The sequence below is a fragment of the Leptopilina heterotoma genome, unplaced genomic scaffold (assembly GCF_015476425.1).
Source record: "Leptopilina heterotoma isolate Lh14 unplaced genomic scaffold, ASM1547642v1 Lhet_97, whole genome shotgun sequence".
Classification (NCBI taxonomy): Eukaryota; Metazoa; Arthropoda; class Insecta; order Hymenoptera; family Figitidae; genus Leptopilina; species Leptopilina heterotoma.
Window position 1 is genome coordinate 788,189 of NW_025111203.1, and position 18,869 is coordinate 807,057.

Genomic DNA, 18,869 nt, shown 5'->3' on the forward strand with positions numbered 1-18,869 from the left:
TTGAATTAAAATAAATAACTTCGTTTTCTGGTCGATATAATAAGAATAGTTACTTTTGAGAGAAACGATTGGTCAAGGATAAGAGACACCGGAGCGTAATGTCCCACTTTTCATTCTTTGTTGTTTAACATCGTCTCACACTGGAGTATCATTTACAAGTTCAAACATTATTATATATACCGTGAATTTAGTAGAACAAAATTATTGCACCATTACTCTTCCCTACGTATAGTGCGATACATTTTGCAACAAGGTTGCTGCAATTTTAACATTCAAAGTTATGAAATTTGAAATAAACAAGTTTGCTCTAAACTTGTCAATCGTATGAAAATATTCCCTTGACGATTTTACCTAAAACTTATATTACAAACTTGCCGCGAATTTAAAAGTTACATTGAGAACTTATACTGGAAATCTAAATCTGTTAGATAGAAATGAATGCAGATTATAATAATAGGTCCTTTCGGGTATTGAAAATTTTAGGTTCTTTTAATCATTTTTTTTATAAAAGAGGGGAATGAAGAAATAGACAAATACTCATACACATGTATCTTTGGATTCATGGGTCCCCACTAAGATTTTTGGGAGTTTCTGAATTTTAGGAAAATATTTTTAAAGAAGCGGAAAGAGGGGTTGGATTAATCTACGTGTGACCATCGGAAAACTTGATTGCATAATATCTCAAGAATATTGTGTCAAATTTTCAAGTCGATCGAGGCGAAATTCACAAAGTTATGATTATTTGAGGATAAGTTGCTCGAGGCCAAGTTTCTATGCCTGTTCGACAGCAAGCTGCACAGGACAGTAAAGAAGCAAGAGTTTTGCGTAGACAAATGCAAAGAAGACGCTCTGGATGATCTTGATGAAAGCTCTTCATGGACCCGGTTTTGACAACTATGTATGAGCATAAAAGCGAGCATAAAAGAATTATCGAATTTTATTTCGAATTCTCTAGTGTGCAAAACTTTAAAGCGTATTGCTCAAAGTTCGTCGGCAACATAACTCAAAATCTACTGGACCAATTGTATTGAAATTTTACACACTACTTCTTCACATAATTCCCCAAGGTACCTCCCGTTGTTACCTCGAGAAACATTCCCTTCAACAAATGTATTTTGATTCAGATGATTCTGTGGCGAACTAGAAAGCGAATCGCATTATAACTTTTTCTCGAGATGCTGTGGGGAATCAGGCTTTTGGTCTTCGAGAGAAGTCTTCAATAGGAATTTCGACCGAATAGGTGACGCCAAGATCCGTGAATGTAAGATAGAGAAGTATGTGAGAAGCCTTGGAAAACCAAGGCCCAAGGCTTCTGACGGTCTGGGTAAACTTCGCGAGGAGGTCAACCCAGACGTCAATCATACGAGAGTGGTAGTAGCGAGAGCTACAAAGATGGGGGACCTTCTCATTAAAATCAGAGAAGGTTCGAAAAAGGAGACCTGAAGTTACCAAAGCGGTTATATTTGGAAACATGGGTAAGGTGCAGTCAATAGATCGAAGAGTTACACTTGAAATTCGTGATTCGGATTGCTTCACCCAAGAAGCAGAGGTGCAACAAGTGTTGTTTGAAGTAATGGGAAAGCCAGGAAGCAGGTCTTAGGGCCCAACCGCAGAGGGATGAAGTTCGCGGTTATGATCCCCAACCCAGAAGAATCCGTCAGGCTAGAGAAATTGGAACACGTAAAATTTGGTTTTATGTGTTTCCTAATTAGGAAAAGGGTAATGGTCGTCCGGTGTCATCAATGCTTGGGATACGGTCATATTGGAAGGAATTACCAGAAGGAGGATGGATCGGCTGCGTGCTTTAACTGCGACGAAGCCGGTCATAAGTTCTCTGACTGTAAGAAGATTTCTAGCTACTTATGTAAGGAGAAGTACAGCGATAAGGTAACTACCAACCACATAGTCAGTACTGGATTTTGCGGAGTCTTTCGAACAGCCCTTGAGGAGATTTCCAAAAAGTCCCTATGCTCAAGAAAATAATTATTTTCATCAAATTCATCTATAATTAATTTCTTCTGATAGGGATAATTAGGCAGCCCTAATGGTATTAAAATTTAAAGTCAATGAATCATCTCAAACATTACCCCAAAGTGGTTAAGAAAAATATCCATATTAATAAAGTATTTGTTTATTCTTTTATCCCTTCCTCTAACTTTAAGAATCTAATCCTTTACCTATTAGATCTATTATTGTAACCTACATATATTGTTTAACAACAGATTTAATCTCAGCAAAATCAAAAAAAAAATTTGCACCTAGTTTACAAGAACAATTTTCAGCTGGTTTACTCTGAAAATTTGCGTCAAGTTTACATAGGAAGTTTGCAATGTAAGTTTTAGTAAAGTTTACGAGGCAAACTTGGCTTCAAGGCCGGGGGCATTTTTATATGTTTGGGTGTGCAGCAAACTTCCTGCAAAATGTCGTTCTATGCGGATCAATATCTCCTACAAAAACAATTAAAATTTCATTTTCGTTGTTAAAGTCCCGAATACTTGTTTTTAGATAAATTATTTTTAATTGAAAAAGAGTTCAAAGATTTAAAAAAAAGTTTGTTTGAACAAAAAATTTGTTTTCGTAAACACTTTTAAAAAAATTTTGTTATCAAAAGAGATACTAGTGTAATTTACAAGTCCTGAAAGTTTAATTTCTAGTTGACCTAAAAAAATTGGAAAAAAAACATTTTAACTAACTTTTATAGCACGTTAAAACAATTTTTTTTTCAAAAAGAAAAAATACAATTTTTCAACCCTTAATAAAAGTTGATTTTATGTTTTTCCAGTTTTTTATTAGTTCAACTAGAAAATAAACAAGCTGTTATGTACAATCGAAGGGAAGAAAATTTTTTTTTTTCTGAAACGACCCCTATTAAAAATTTTGAAGACGTAAACAATATCATAATTTACGATCATATACGACTTATAGGTGACGTCGTAAACTACATAGTCTAATATTTTTTTTAAGATGTCGTATGTCTTCTGCTGTAGCTTAAGGCTCAAATCGAGGCCTCTTTTATTTGTATAATTCTAATTTCAATAAAAAAAAACATATTCATAATGTTGAGAATAAATCTTTTCGCAAAAAAAACTAATATCAAATTCGGAAAATATAAAATAAGTTGTGTCAACCATGTGAAAATCGAAATAAAATCAGTATAATCGCAACTAAAGTTAAATGTTTGTGTGCTAAAAAAAAATTTAGCCTCAAAAGTCCCGTAATTTAATTATTTTTAAATCTCATAAAAATCTTTTGTATGAGTTGACATAGAATCCACGATGAACTACATTGCAAAATAAACGTTTTTTTAATTTACACTTTGAAGTATCTAGGACGTTAAATAATCTTTTAAATTGAATAAGGGTTCATTATCCACGTTTCAAAGTATAAGATAAATAGAATTACTCAATATCATGTGGGTGGTTTCCGTTTCCGGTGCCGTAGATTTGTGCAGACGTTTGTAAACGGTAAGTTTTTTTTTTTTTTTTTTGGTCAAAGTATAGGTGGTCAATGTATTGAATTGAGAAGGAAGGGAAGAGTAATGCGGAAGAGTTAAAAGGGGAAATAGGAATTGTAAGGTATAAGGGTGAGAGAAAGTTGAATGAAAGAGACAGGTGCAAATGACAAAAAGGTTTTAATGTGTTGGACAAGGTAGAATTCGGAAATGTCGAATAAAAAGGAAAACAGTGACTCAATTAGTGCAGACAGAAATTGTAACTGAGACCCGTTGATGACAAAATAAATAAAGAGCAGAGAGCAGACTAAAAGTTTAAGGAAAAACATGGAAAAAATTATGAGAGAACATTAGAAAATTAATGGACGTGAAAATAGTGAGGAGGGTGCGTCTCGTCAGCAGTTATAATTCCAGTTTTAGTTTCTCCCCTCTCGACTATATTTATTTTCTTGTGTTTTCTTCACTCGACACGAAGAATTGAAAAAATGTTGTAACGAAATGAATTTTGCTAATTGTCACAAAAGTAGTTTGTGCCCTAAAATACAATTTTAATCATTTTTTCCATTTTCTTTTCCACTGTGCAATGGGGATGAAATTAGAAATCAGGAAACCTACGCAATAAACGGTTCATGATGCGTGACATCAATTAGCCGCGTATTCCGAGTGGAAGATTTTTTTTGAAATTTTAATAGAGTTCTATTTACGTGAATTGATTTTTTAATTTAAAAGCGATTTGCTTCCGAACGAATTTTGGAGTTTACTGTATATGTACGGATATACCAGTTTATTGAGACGTCATGTATAACCGCGTTGTGTCGACGATCGATTTTGTCAGTCTCAGTAAGTGGTATTTTTTATTGTCATTTCCTAGTCTCACTGTCAACCTGGTATCATTGATCTTCGCAAATTGCCCTGAGATTTATTGCGTTCAATTCGATTGAGAAGTAGTGGAAAAATATTAAAGTAAACAAAATTTGTTTTTTGCTAAAATAAAAATTTTGCTAAAATTAGTTAATATAAACTTCTCGTAACCAAAATAACTACTCTCGGAAAGAAAATAAATATCTAATTTTGTAAAAGTATTTTATAATTTAAGACGAAAATGCAGCAAAGCAAAATTTTGATATACAATTTACAGAAGTTTAAAAGTAATTATATGAAAAGTAAAGTTATATTAAAATTTGATTAATGTTCTTGACATAACTGTAGTTTCACATAAGTTTCAGTAAATTTTACTATTTTTATGTTCATATTCCGCTTTGTGGTATTTTCTATTAGGATCTAAATTGTAAAATACTTATAGCGAAAAGTGAATGGAAAAGATGATTTGGACGTATGTAAACAAATGGATGGAATGAAAAATTAAAAGAAGTGGAATGTAGACAGTAATTCAAGATAATAATTAAGGGAATACATCTCACATACTGCATTGGTTGGCTGTATTTAAGTCTTAATGATAGTGTTGGCGTTAATGCGGACAACATGATCATAAAGGAACTGGAAACAGAAGCCCAAGCACTGTCGGATATACTGATAGGTTAGGATAAGAATTACGATTAGGTTAAGATGATTATGTAATTAGGTGAAGAAATTTGATATATTGGGAGTTCTGCTTTATATACACAAGGAGCAAAAACAGATATAACTTGATCTCGTAATTCATATCGAATACCCCATTAAAAGTTTAAAACATTTTTCTCTAAGAACCATTCTTAATTGCCTGTAAGTTATATCTAAAAATAACATCAATGTACTCAATTCATTTCATCAAAGGATTTCGTTTAATTAATGAAATATTTCGTTGAAATTATTTCAAAGAAAAGATTTTCAGAGAAAATAAAAATAAAATTTGCGTTAATTGAATTTTTAATTAGAAATCGTTATCAGTGTTAAGGAGGTGGTGTTTATTTAATTATATTAGAATACCAAACAGTGCACAAGTATCAAACATGAAAAATACATCTTGAAAAATATAATGTACGAAGATGTTATAAAAATAGTTAACTTTTAAGATCCTATAAAATATGTTCTTGGCAAACTTACAACATCAATTATTTGCATAAGCGTAAGGCCGAAGCTCAACTGTAGGGGTTCGGACTCATTGCCCACCGGTCGCTCCAGCACGTTGTACGCATCCAGCAGGTCGTTTAGCAGCTTCTTCTCGTGATAACCGCCACTTACCAATCCTAACCAAGTAGTTTTTTAAATTAAAGAATCGACTATCACTATATTTTCAGGCATCTCATTGTATCCCATTACTTCAAATACTATAATATTAGAGGAGCTAATTGCATTGGGAGTTCGGGGATCTTTTTCCTAACAAATCATTATTTACTCCACAAGTAATGATTCCCTTAAACGACATTAAAGGGAATTCAAATTCTGGTTAAATGTGGCTACAGAGAATTGAATTGAATAGAAATGAACAACTTAAGAATAGTAAAAGGAGTTTATTACGATTGCGGACAAAAAGGGAATTTGGAATTTAAGGGCCCTGACTATACTGGGACCGTATGTTCGACAGGAGCAACAAAAGAATGCAATTCATTATTGAAATACTTTTAATCATTTAATATATTAATGTAATAGGGCTCGAAGCAGTGAAAGTATTTAAAAATACGGACTTTACGGACCAAAAATTAAAAATTACGGACCATTTACGGACCAACTGACAAAAATAGAATCAGGTCGAATCAAATCAGAGAACATTTTACTTAAAACTAGAAATTCAATTTTATCATAATTCTATAAAACATGAAGTTATCGATAAAAATTAATAAAAATAATTTATAATAATTAAAATCATTATCAATTCAATTATTATTAAAAAGAAGAAGTTTAAAAAAAGAAAAAGTTTTAACTAAAATTCTTCGATTATTTTTTTAAATTTTCGAAAAAGTTCATTGACAATTTTCAAATTCATTTCTTTACAATATTCAATTTTACGAAATTTCAATTATTCGTACATTCTTCAATTAAATAAATATTAGAAAATAGAAACTAAAAATAACATAAAAAAAACTCAATTAAACTGTTTCAACAAAATTAATTAGGTACAAAATTCAATTATTTTTTCTAAATTCCCGCTATATTGTTTTTAATATTCAATTATTATCTAAAATTTCAAATAAAATTGATTTTTATGAAATGAAAATCAATTCTTATTTAGAAAATTCGACTAGAATTCAATTATTTAAATTATAAATACAAATAAAATGCAAATAAATAATTTATTGAATAATTTAACGTTTCTTAAAATTCAATTCCCATAAAAAATTGTTATCAACAAATTTTCAAATAATTGAATTCTATCAACGAATTTTATTAAAATTTTTAAGAATAATTACATTTTTCGAGAAATTCGATTAAAATTGTATTAAAAATAAATAAAATAAATAAAATAATTGAAATTCTAAATTGAATTTTATTATTTATGACAAATAATAATTAAATTCTTGCGAAGAATTTTATTAAAATTTTCAAAAACAAATTAAATTCTTGTAAAAAAATTATAACAGGAATTCAATTATTTTTTTTTTTAATTTTAATAAAATTCTTGGCATAAATTAAAAATAACAAAATTCTTAGCCGATATTCAATTACTCTCATAAATTTTAATAAAATCTTTAGCAAGAATTTAAATATTTTCGTAAAATAAAAAAAAAATCTTTGCAGAGATTCAATTATTTTCAAAATTCTTAATAAAATTCTTCGCAAGAATTCAATTATTTTCAAAAATATCAAAATTTTAGAAGAAATTCAAACATTTTGAAAAGTTTTGATAAAACTTTCTATTTGGTAGAAATTCGATTATTTTTAAGACAATTTTAAAAAAATGTCTCGATAAAATTCAATTATTTTTAAAATTTTAATGAAATTCTTCGAAAGAATTAAATTATTATAATCTAAGATTTCAACTGAAATCTATTTTTAAATCAATGTTTATGAGAAAAATCTATGGGAATATCAATTATTCAAATAAAAAAACAAAAAAATTTATTGAATAATTGAATGTTTTTTGGAATTCAATTCCTATTAAAAATATTTAAATAATTAAATTCTTTAGACGAATTTTAATAAAAATTTTAAGAATTTTTTCGAGGAATTCAATTAAAATTCTATTGAAAATAATTAAATTCCTAGAAAAGAATTTTATTATTTACGAAAATAATTGAATACCCGTAAAAATTTTATTATTTACGAAAATAGTTGAATGATTGCAAAGAAATTTATAAAAAAAAATTTGTTATTAATGCAATTCTTGTGAAACTTTAATTTTTTTTTGAAAACAATTTAAAGTATTTTTGTAGAATTTTATTAAATTTTTTGAAAATAATTGAAATTTTGGAATGGATTTTATTAAAATTTTTGAAAATAATTGAATTTTATTACTTTAGAAAATAATTGAATTCGTGTCATAAATATTATTAATTATGAAAATAATTGAAATTTTTTAATGTATTTTATTAAAAATTTTGAAAATAATTGAATTTTGTCGAAGAATTTTGCTATTTTTTTATAAAGATAATTGAAATATTGACAATTTTTTTTTAGATTTTTTAAAAATAATTGAATTTTGGAGAAGAATTTTAATATTTCTAAATAGATAATTGAAATTTTGACGAGAATTTTTTTTCAATATAATTGAATTTTTGCGAAGAATTTTATTACTTTTAAAAATAATTAAATTTCTGTAATCATTTGTAACTTTTCTAAAATTCTCAAAATTATATCGTACAATTTACGAAGTTTTCATCTTTTTTGAATGAAATTACGGACTTTACGGACCTTTTTTAAAAAAACGGACTTTTACGGACTTTTTCAGGATTTACGGACCTACTTCGAGCCCTGTGTAATTATTTAATGCATCATATTAGATAAGAAATAAATAGTACAATTTGAAAAAATATACAATATTTAATTACTTCTTAAAAACAGTCGCAATACACTGTATAACGTACAGCAATATTTCGCGTCGAAAGTAAAAATATAAGTCAGATAGTGAGGCATTGCAACTTACTTCGTCTTTAGGAAAACAAAACTACACTCATCTGCACACTATTGCAATGTATTATTTTGAAAAATCTTCCCATTCATTCAAGCACGTGTTCGAATGCACAGAATATTTAATTTCGTTCACCAATTGTTGTACTTTTTCAAAGCCACCCCTATCAATAAACTTTAACCGATGTCCCACTGCTCACTATGAGAAAACAGCAAAACCATTTCTTCCGCTTCTAGTCTTCTAAATTTGTCTAAAGTTATAAATTTAAATTTCGACATGTGTGGAAAATTTGCCTTTCGCCTTTGCTGCAAGTATTTCAAGAAGAAAAGTGATCGTCGAAAGAGAGTATCCAATAACTAATACACAAAATAGTATAGGGAAGAGTTTCTTCTTCGTTATTATTTCCACTTCTTTACTGCCACTCTGTAAACGTTCAACATTTCCATAAAAATCTTTAAGTAATCCAAACTCCGAAGCTTTTAGAATTATTTCATTGAAACGATCGATAAAGGGAGAAAAACTCTTTGATAGAAATGTACAAACTGACAATCCAAGAGGTTCTTGTAGAATCGTAACATTTATTTTTCCATATTTTTCTTCATATTTGCTGACATGATATTTAGCGTTATTAAGAACACAAGTTGTATTCTCATAATCAGTCAAGTATTTCAGGCAATCTTCTTGTCCTTTGTAAGAAATCTTAATAGCTTTTTCCGTCCACTGCCGAATATCAGAAATTGAATTCTCCTCTAACGCCTTTTTCAAGTCGTAATTCATTTTCGGTGTCAATGAAGATTTAAAAAGTTCATCGAGAGTTGAAATTTCAGGTGGCGATTGAAATGTAATATCTAGGATAACGGAGAAAAAATAACTTGTGTAGACTATGCATCCAATCACAACTGATCCAAAAAATATTCTTTCTGCCATCATCTTAGGTTCTCGAGTAGCTGACATTCCTATTATCATTTGAAACAGACCTAATGTTTCCCACGAAATCTTTTTGAATTTCAACAAAAATGCTAATAATCGTATGATAGCAATCGTAATAATTGTAATTAAGATCATGTACCATAATTCTGATGAAAGTATAACGTCTTTTTTTACCTTTACCGACTGTGGAAGAATAGCTTTAGCACTATCAAGTTTTAATATTCGTAAATTCCTCATTGATTTAAAATAATTGGTATACAATGATTCCATATTTAGGTATAACTCAGGGTCTATTTTAGTTTCTTTAACATATACTGATTGACCGGTTTTTTCCATTTCATATTTTCTTTTGTTTGAATATGGTTTAAAGTTCATTACTTGAGCCAAAATTTCCAAAAATTTGATCGACTTTACGTTTTCGCTTGAAGACTCATTTGATTCCAGGTCGTATTCCAATTTGTATCCATTCAGATCAAGAAGTTTATTTGGAAACCATTCAGTTTCAGATGATACCGGTTGAGTTAGGTATTTAGCAGTAAAAGGATTAATTTGACTTAACTGTAGCAAATTTTCGGAAGTTGATGTGATCGTTTTTTGGGATTCATAATTATATGTCAAGAAAGTAACATCCAAATATTTATTTCTCCAGAAAGAATGCAAGGTTCTGTTGATATCTTCATGAGTTGAAAGAATAGTGTTCAGAATTAAAAATCTTGGTTTTGACGATCCTACCAATAGATTATTCTTTCTAGCTAAAAATTGATTTAATTGATCTATAGTGCTCCCATTCGTCCACTGTAAAACAAACAGTGTAGTGCTTCTCGGTCGATTAAGCAATTTTGTGTGTAATTCTGTAAGTTCCGAACGAATTCTATTGTAATCGATGCTTAAAGATGGAAAATGCGAATTGACTGTTGCCACGAGGGAATCTATTATTGGATCTGTATCTTTCTGTTGATTGTTGAAAATGAACACTACCTGATGTAATTTAGATTCTTCTTTCAGATACTTTATCAGTCCGCCATGATAGTAATTTGTTATTCCTATTCCTAAGATTCCTCTCCAAGAAATGTAACAAAAGATATATATGCTTATAGACTTCATTGTAAGCCAACCACTTTCGTTCACTTATAGAAATTGACTGACGACATAAATTCCAGCGTCATTAAATATTCTCGTTTGTTTGGGGAAAGAACTTGTTATTTCCGATTTATTTAGAGAAACATTACGTTTGTTTGATGAACGTTTTGTTTAAATAGAAGGGAGCTCTAAGTAAACAGCTACAAACTATTTTAATGTTTGTAAAAACATTAAAACTGAAACAAAATTTTTAAAAATAGTTTATATAATCATTGACGTAATTGTTGCCATAGTTATTAAATACACAATATTTCCTCACGGGCGGATATTTTCCTAAATGTAAATTAAAATCACTATAATATTATAATAAATCTTTTGACTCAAAATTTATAACTGTATATTCTTTTAAAAGTGAAATAAGTTGAGAAAAGTCGAAAGACGATATTATCGAGGAAAGACAAGAAAAAACTTTAACCCATCAGTTGTCACATCTTGCAGTGTCATTAAAGACGACGCTGTCATTTTCTTAACGACCAGAAACGAAATACCTAAACATTTTATATTTTGCAATATAATGCACACTGTTCTGTAAATATGGAGATTTCTATATAATTTATCTTTCTTCGTATCTTTTTTTTTAAATCATGAATCGATTTACAATTGAACCCTAAATTTTTTAGAATTTAACTCTAAAATATTAGGTTTATGGTTTTACATCATTTTCTATATTTAAAGGCTGTATTTATAGTACCTTCTGTTGCTTTTATTAAAATTTTCATAAACGGAATAATAATTCCTTATTCTGTCTCCTTAATTACTAATCCACAGTTTAATAAATCCAATTTATTACTGTTTAGAAGATATTCAGAAGAGGTCCCTCAAATGTCTTGTTTTCAAGACTGAAAAAATGTCTCCTCCACATATGATCAAGTCCATTATGAACCATGTTGGCATTCTGATTCTCACACACTGGGAACAGCATATAAAATATTTTATGTTTGTTTATTTATTTTTCGAAATTTTTCGTCGCAAATCTATGCTCCAGATATTCTGTAAAGTTCTGTAAAGTTTGTTTAATTCGGTAGAATGGCTCCCATTTATTTTGCGTGCTATCATCTGAATCAACTCTTTGTCACAATAAAGCCGACTTTCGACCTAGTTAGCTCTTTAAGTTAAAGAATTCACAAAATGTTTGAATGCTTATTTGGACGAATTGTATTGATTATTAATTATTATGTATATCGATTAATGGTCCATTAAGGACTACGGACAGTGATTATTAAATAAATTAATTAATAAAGCTGTGTGGTACACGAAGACAGTCATATCGTTACTTAGGTATTCATTGCAATATGCGAGGCCCCCAGGGGACGATTATGTAACTTATTCCGGATTCCACAATTCCACATTCTGGATTAAAGATTCCGAATTCCACATTTCATATTACGGATTATCCCTTCCCCTATTCCCCTATTCCACATTCCGTATACGACATTCCAAATTCCACATTCCGTATACGACATTCCAAATTCCACATTCCGGATACGACATTCCCGATTCCACATTCCGGTTACAATATTCCTGATACGACATTCCCAATTCCACTTTCCGGATACGACGTTCCCGATTCTACTTTCCGGTTACGACATTCCGTATTCCACATTCCGGATACGACATTCTCAATGGGACGCATGATTATTCCTCAAATGTCATTTTTGCTAAAAGTCATTGTTACGAATTGTCATTTTTGCGAAAGGTCATTTTTGAGAAATGTCATTTTTGAGAATTGTCACTTTTGCGAATCGGTATTTTTGCGAATTGTCACTTTTGCGAATAGTATTTTTTGCGAAAAGTCATTTTTACGAATTTTCATTTTTGCGAATAGCCATTTTTGCGAAAAGTCATTTTTACGAATTGTCGTTTTTGCGAAATATCATTTTTGCGAATTGTCACTTTTGCGAATCGCCATTTTTACGAATTGTCACTTTTCCGAAAAGTCATTTTTTCGAATTGTCATTTTTGCGAAAATTACTATAGTAAACTTGTATGTATATATAGATTCACTATAGCATTTTTCGCAAAAATGACATTTCATAAAAATGACTTTTCGGAAAAGTGATAATTCGTAAAAATGGCGATTCGCAAAAGTGACAATTCGCAAAAATGACATTTCTCGAAAATGACAATTCGCAAAAATGACTTTTCGAAAAAATTACTATTAGCAAAAATGTCTTTTCGCAAAAATGACACTTCGCAAAAATGACAATTCGCAAAAATAGCTTTTCGCAAAAACGACAATTCGTAAAAATGACTTTTCGCAAAAATGTCTATTCGCAAAAGTAACAATTCGTAAAAACAGCGATTCGCAAAAGTGACAATTCGCAAAAATGACATTTCGTAAAAATGACTTTTCGGAAAAGTGATAATTCGTAAAAATGTCGATTCGCAAAAATGACAATTCGTAAAAATGACTTTTCGAAAAAATTACTATTCGCAAAAATGACATTTCGCAAAAATGGCTTTTCGCAAAAATGACAATTCGCAAAAGTGCAGTTCGGTAAAATGACATTTCGAAAAAATGACATTTGGGGAATAATCATGCGTCCCATTCTCAATTCCACATTCCGATTACGACATTCCGGATTCCATATTCCGAATTCAACATTCCAGTTACCACATTCCCTATTCCGGATTCCACATTACAGAGTCTACATTCTGGATTTCACATTACATATTCCACATCCGCATTAATTATTTTTTATTTTGAAAGGATTAAGTAAAATTTTGATGTAAAAAATAGGAATCTTATTGTGACAAAATTCGTCATGTGTTTCAACTTAAAAATCGAATGTTTTCAAATTCGGAATAAAGAATCTGTAATGTGGAATCCGGAATGTGGAATATGATATGTCGAATTCGGAATGTGGGATCCGGAATATGGAGTTTAGAATGCAGAAATCGAAATATGGAATCCGGAATTTTGAATACACAATGTAGAAGTTGGAATGTGGAATTCGGAATGTGGATTGTGGAATCCAGAATCCAATATCTGAAATCCAGAAGGTAGCATCCTAAATGTGGAATCTGGAATTCGGAATGTGAAATGTAGAATCCTGAATGTGGAATTCGGAATAAGATACGAAATCGACACCTAGGGGAACGATTACATAACTTTTTCTTTATTGCAAGCTCTACATTCCATATTCGTAATTCCACATCCTATCTTTCATGTTTCGGATTCCACATTCCGTATTCAGATTCCATATTTGTGTTCCACATCCCTCATTACATATTCCCTATATCACAGTTTAAATTGCAGATCGCACCGCAATCCGAGATGTGCAATTCGGAAAGTGGAATGCAAATTGTAAAATGTTGAAAAAGGAATCCGGAATGTGGAATATGGATTCCGGAATGTAGTATCTAGAATAAAGGATGCGGAAATTTGTTTTGTAGAATTTGGAATCTGGAATGTGAAATTTGTAATGTGCAATACGGAATTTGGAATCCGGAATGTGGAATGTGCAATCCGGAATTTTGGATGCTTAAAAAAATTATACTATTCATTTCGGATACGTTTTAATATAATATTAATACTGGAATCCAGAAAGTGAAATTTGGAACGTGTCGTTCAGAATTTGGTATGTAGAATTTGGATTCGGGAATGTGGAATTTGGTATGTGGAATAAGGAATTTGGAATGTGCAATCCGGAATTTGGTATATAGAATTTGAAATCTTGAATGCGGAATTTAGAATCCGAAATGAGGAATCTAGAATGTAGAATCCGAAATGTGGAATACTGAATAGCTGCAGTAATCGATCCCCCAGTGCACATAATTAGATATAATTCCCGATTATTCGAAAACACTAAACAAACGAAAACTCAGTTATTGTTGTTTATCATACACAAAACGACGAGTGTAATTATTTCACTACTCTCTGAATACTAAAATAAAGTTTATTTTTCCAATTTGTAACAAAGTTTGTTGAAAGTACAAAATTGATATTAGTCTCTTTGGACAAATCCTATAATGAACATAGTTTCATATTTATTTAATTGAAATAAAATTAGACTTAATTGGAACAAATAATACAAAGTATAAAATGAATTTAAATACCGCCTCTCTTCCCTTTTTGAATTCGCATAAATTAATTTAATAAATTTAGAAATGGTATTTAATTTAATAGTCCATTTTATATTTCTCCTCTCTTCGCGATCTATTTGTTTAATTAGAGAATGCCAGGACTAATTAATTTTTGGTTTTGACTTTTTCTTTTCAAAAAATAATATAGAGCCTCTGTTATAATATATAATTAAATATTTCTACAGAAATTCATATATAAAAAAAAACTCAGATGAAATAATTTAATCAATAAACATGTTCATGCATAGAATTCCGATACGTAAAAGTACCTGGAAATAGAAGAAAAAATCATCGCTATGCAGATTTTCACGTATCGATCATGGGTGTTGGCGTTTGGAGAAATAAGAAGATAGTTCAAATTTCATGTACCAGTGCCGGAAAAATTTGGGGCATCTGAGTGATATAAGGCTTAAAAATAAAAGAAAAATAAATTGAAAGTGCTTTTCTTTATTTATTCAGAAATTTTTTGAAATACTTTGAAGAAAATTTGTAAGAAATTCCAAAGTATCCCTTTAATGTCAAATTTAGAGTAAAAAACTTGATGAAAATTTCCAGAGGCAGTTAATAGAAATTCTTTTGCAACAACTTTATGTGAAAAACTTTGCAGCATATGTGTAAACATATTTGTCAAGAGGTAATTCCCTTGTGGGAAGGGAAGTCATAAAAAAACGTACTCCTTTTTGTTGTCTATTTAAAAATGTTAATGTTTGTTTTTAATAAATATTATTCTAGTTAAATTCACTTTAGATTATTTCATAGCGTGAATAATTCACTTGGTTTAGTTAATTGATTTTCCCTCATCTCGAGCTTGAACAAATGAGACTTCTCATTTCGGATACGTTTTAATATAACATTAATACTTTAACAATCAGTAAACTGAGAAATTTGTGACAGAAGCGATACAATTACTTTTTGTCAAATCTTATTACAGTGAATGCCATGAAAGAAGATTTAATCGAAATTACTCTAATTAAAGTCCTCCCTTTTAGAGAAGGCTCAAAGTTCGTTAAGATCATTCACTGATTGCAGAGAATACTCTTATCTAAATGTGTTACGATTTATTTGGTTTACATTACACACAAAATAACAGACTCCATTCCAACAAGAAACTCGTGTCGCTCAACACTTTACATATTAAACTTAAAGTCTGTTCAAATCTGTTGCCGTGGCGAACTTTAGGAATTGAATAAATCTTTCAGAACCCTATGAAAGGTTTGACTAGAATATTTATGAAGTGCCTTCAGGAGTGGCGTATAGGAGATTCTCAAAAAATTTCGGTAGTGATTTCTGCAAAATTCTGAATGTTTCAGTGTCAATCGTAAACATTTTTTTTTGTGGCAAATTTTTTTTGTAAAATTCAAAAGGAAAAGTGTGCTAATTTATAATATTTGGTTACATTCCGGGAAGGAAATAATGGAAAATAATGTAGACATCGTTCTTTTGATTTTAAGGTCTATAAGAAATGTAAATGACGGTTGACTTTCCAAAGTAATTGACGAAATCGACCTGGGGGTTGATTACGTAACTTACTCCTGAGTAAATTCAAAATTCCATATTCCATAATTTCACATAAATTCACATTCAACATTCCCAATCTCGCATTCCGAATTCCATATTCCGTATGTTGAATTTCACACTTAGGATTTCGAATCTAACATAATCCATTTTTGGAAAAACTTTATAAAAATTTTTAAATAATTTATTTCTATCGACTTATTTTTATGCAAATTCTAATTTAAATAATTGAAATCCTAAGACCTTTTTATTATTCATGAAAAAAATTCAATTCTTACGAAGATTTTTACAATCATTTTTTATATAATTGTATACTGTTTGGAAATTTTATGAAAATAGTAGACATTGAAAATCATTCAATTGCGAAAAGTTTTTAAAAATAATTGAATTTTACAAAGAATTCAAGAAATTTTTGTGATGATTATTTATTGTTATTTATGAAAATAATTAAATTTTGCAATGAATTTTATTAAAATGCCTCAAAATAATTGAATTAAATAAAATAAATAAAAAGAAGATTTAAATAAAGATTTAAAATTTAAAAATTTAGATTTAGATTTAAGATTAAGATTAAATTTTTAGATTAAGATTTAAAAATAAAGATTTAACGAAGATTTAATAATAAATTTAATTAAATTAAATAATTGAATATTGGAAATAATTTTGTTATTTATCGATATAATTGAATTCTTTCGAAGAATTATTTATGTAAATAATTGAATTGTTGGGAAGAATTTTATTAAAATTTAAAAGAATAATTCAATTATTTCAAAAAAATTTAATTAAAATTGTATTTAAAATAATTTATATTCGAACAATTTTATTAAAATATTTGAAAATAATTGAATTCTTGTCAAAAATTGTAATATTTTTTTAAATATATAAATTCTTCAAAGAATTTTAAAAAACATTTTTTCAAATAATTTATTTTTTCGAGGAATTGAAATTAAATTTTTTAGAATAATAACATTTTTTGAGCAATTTTTGTAAAATTGTATGAAAAATAATTGAAATCCTGCGATGAATTTTATTATTTATGAAAATAATTGAATAGTTGCTATAAACTTTATTAAAATTTTCAAAAATAATTGAATTTCTGAGAAGAATTTTATTATTTATGAAGAGAATTGAATTTCGGCGAAGAATTTTATGACAAATTTCAAAACTTTTGATTTTTTCAAAAAGATTTATGCAAATTCTATTTTTAAATAATTGAATTCCTGTGAATATCTATTATCAAATTTTTTTATTAATAATTAAATTATTTTGGAAAATTTTATTAAAATAATAATAAATACACAAATTATTGAATTAAGAAAAAATTTTGAAAATAATTGAAATTTTAACATGAATTTTATTAAATCTTTTAAAAATAATTGAATTTCTATTATTTTTGGAAATAATTGAATTCTTGTAATGAATATTGTTATTTTTGAAAATAATTGAATTTTGCAATTCTTATAAAAATTCCTGAAAATAATTGAATTTTTTCAAAGAATTTTACTATTTATTTATAAAGATAATTGAAATGTTGACAACAATTTTTTTTAAATTTTTTGAAAATAATTGAATAGTTGCTAAGAATTTTATTAAAATTTCCAAAAATAATTGAATTTCTGAGAAGAATTTTATTATTTATGAAAATAATTGAATTATTGCGAAAATTTTTATTAAAATGTCTAAAAAGAATTGAATTTTTATGAAAAATGTTGTCATTTTTAAAAAGAAATTGAATTCTTCATGAGAATTTTATAAACATTCTTTTAAATGATTAATTTTTTCGAAATATAACAAATATTATGAAAACTTTATTTTAAGTAATTGAATTCTTTTGGAAAACTTTATTTGTAAAAATAATTGAATTTTTCGATTAATTAATTTAAAATAGTATTAAAAATAATTGAAATTTTTCGATGGGTTTTATTATTTTTGAAAATAATTGAATTCTTGCTTAGAATTTTATTTAAAAAAATTTTAAATAATAATTGAATTTCCATGAAAAATGTTATTATTAGTGAAAGTAATTGAATTATTGTAAACAATTGTATAAAAATTTTGTTAAATGATTGATTAATTTCATTTTTTCGAATTTTCTTTGAAAATGACATTCTAAGTTAATTGAATTTCTGTGTAAATTTTAGTATTTATGAAAATAAATTTAGTTATTTAGTAGATGAGTGATGATATTGGATCTGCCATTTTGAATTTTTTAAATTCAACACCGGATTTGTTATCAGCTACTCCAAAAATCCCAGTGTAATAAGTTTCAAATAAATCCGATGAATTTTAAGTTGCATCCGCCATATTGGATCGGCCATTTTGAAATTTGAAATTCAATTCACTTTAAAAGTAAAATTCAAAAATCGGAATAAGAAATTAGAAATCGAAACTGTAAATTTAGGATTCGGAGTCCTAAATGTGGAATTCGAAATACGAATAGAGAAATTCGGAAACTTAAATGTAAAATTAAAAATCCCGAAAGTAAATTTAAAAATATGAAACACGAAACTCGGAATCTAAATTTTTGGGGATTTGGTCTCTTAAGTGTGATATTAAAAATAATACTGAGTACGAAATTCGGAATCCTGATAATATGGAATTCGGATGAGTAAGTTATGTAATCAACCCTCTGGGTTTAGATTAAACATTTATAACTCTATCCTTATTAGCTTTAACAATATTTGATTTACTCTCCTGGCGAAATTTAGATCCTAAAAATCATCATTTTCAAAAATATTTCTA

The 18,869-nt window shown here is 28.4% G+C and overlaps 1 protein-coding gene across 1 annotated transcript in view; it reads right to left on the reverse strand.

The window, feature by feature from the left end:
* LOC122512255 (neuronal acetylcholine receptor subunit alpha-7-like) overlaps positions 1-18,869 on the reverse strand; it is a 147,061-nt gene that overhangs the window by 41,482 nt on the left and 86,710 nt on the right. Inside the window, exon 2 of the mRNA XM_043627995.1 lies at positions 5,495-5,637. Coding sequence (XP_043483930.1) covers positions 5,495-5,637 — 143 coding nt within the window. The remainder of the gene's footprint in view (positions 1-5,494; positions 5,638-18,869) is intronic.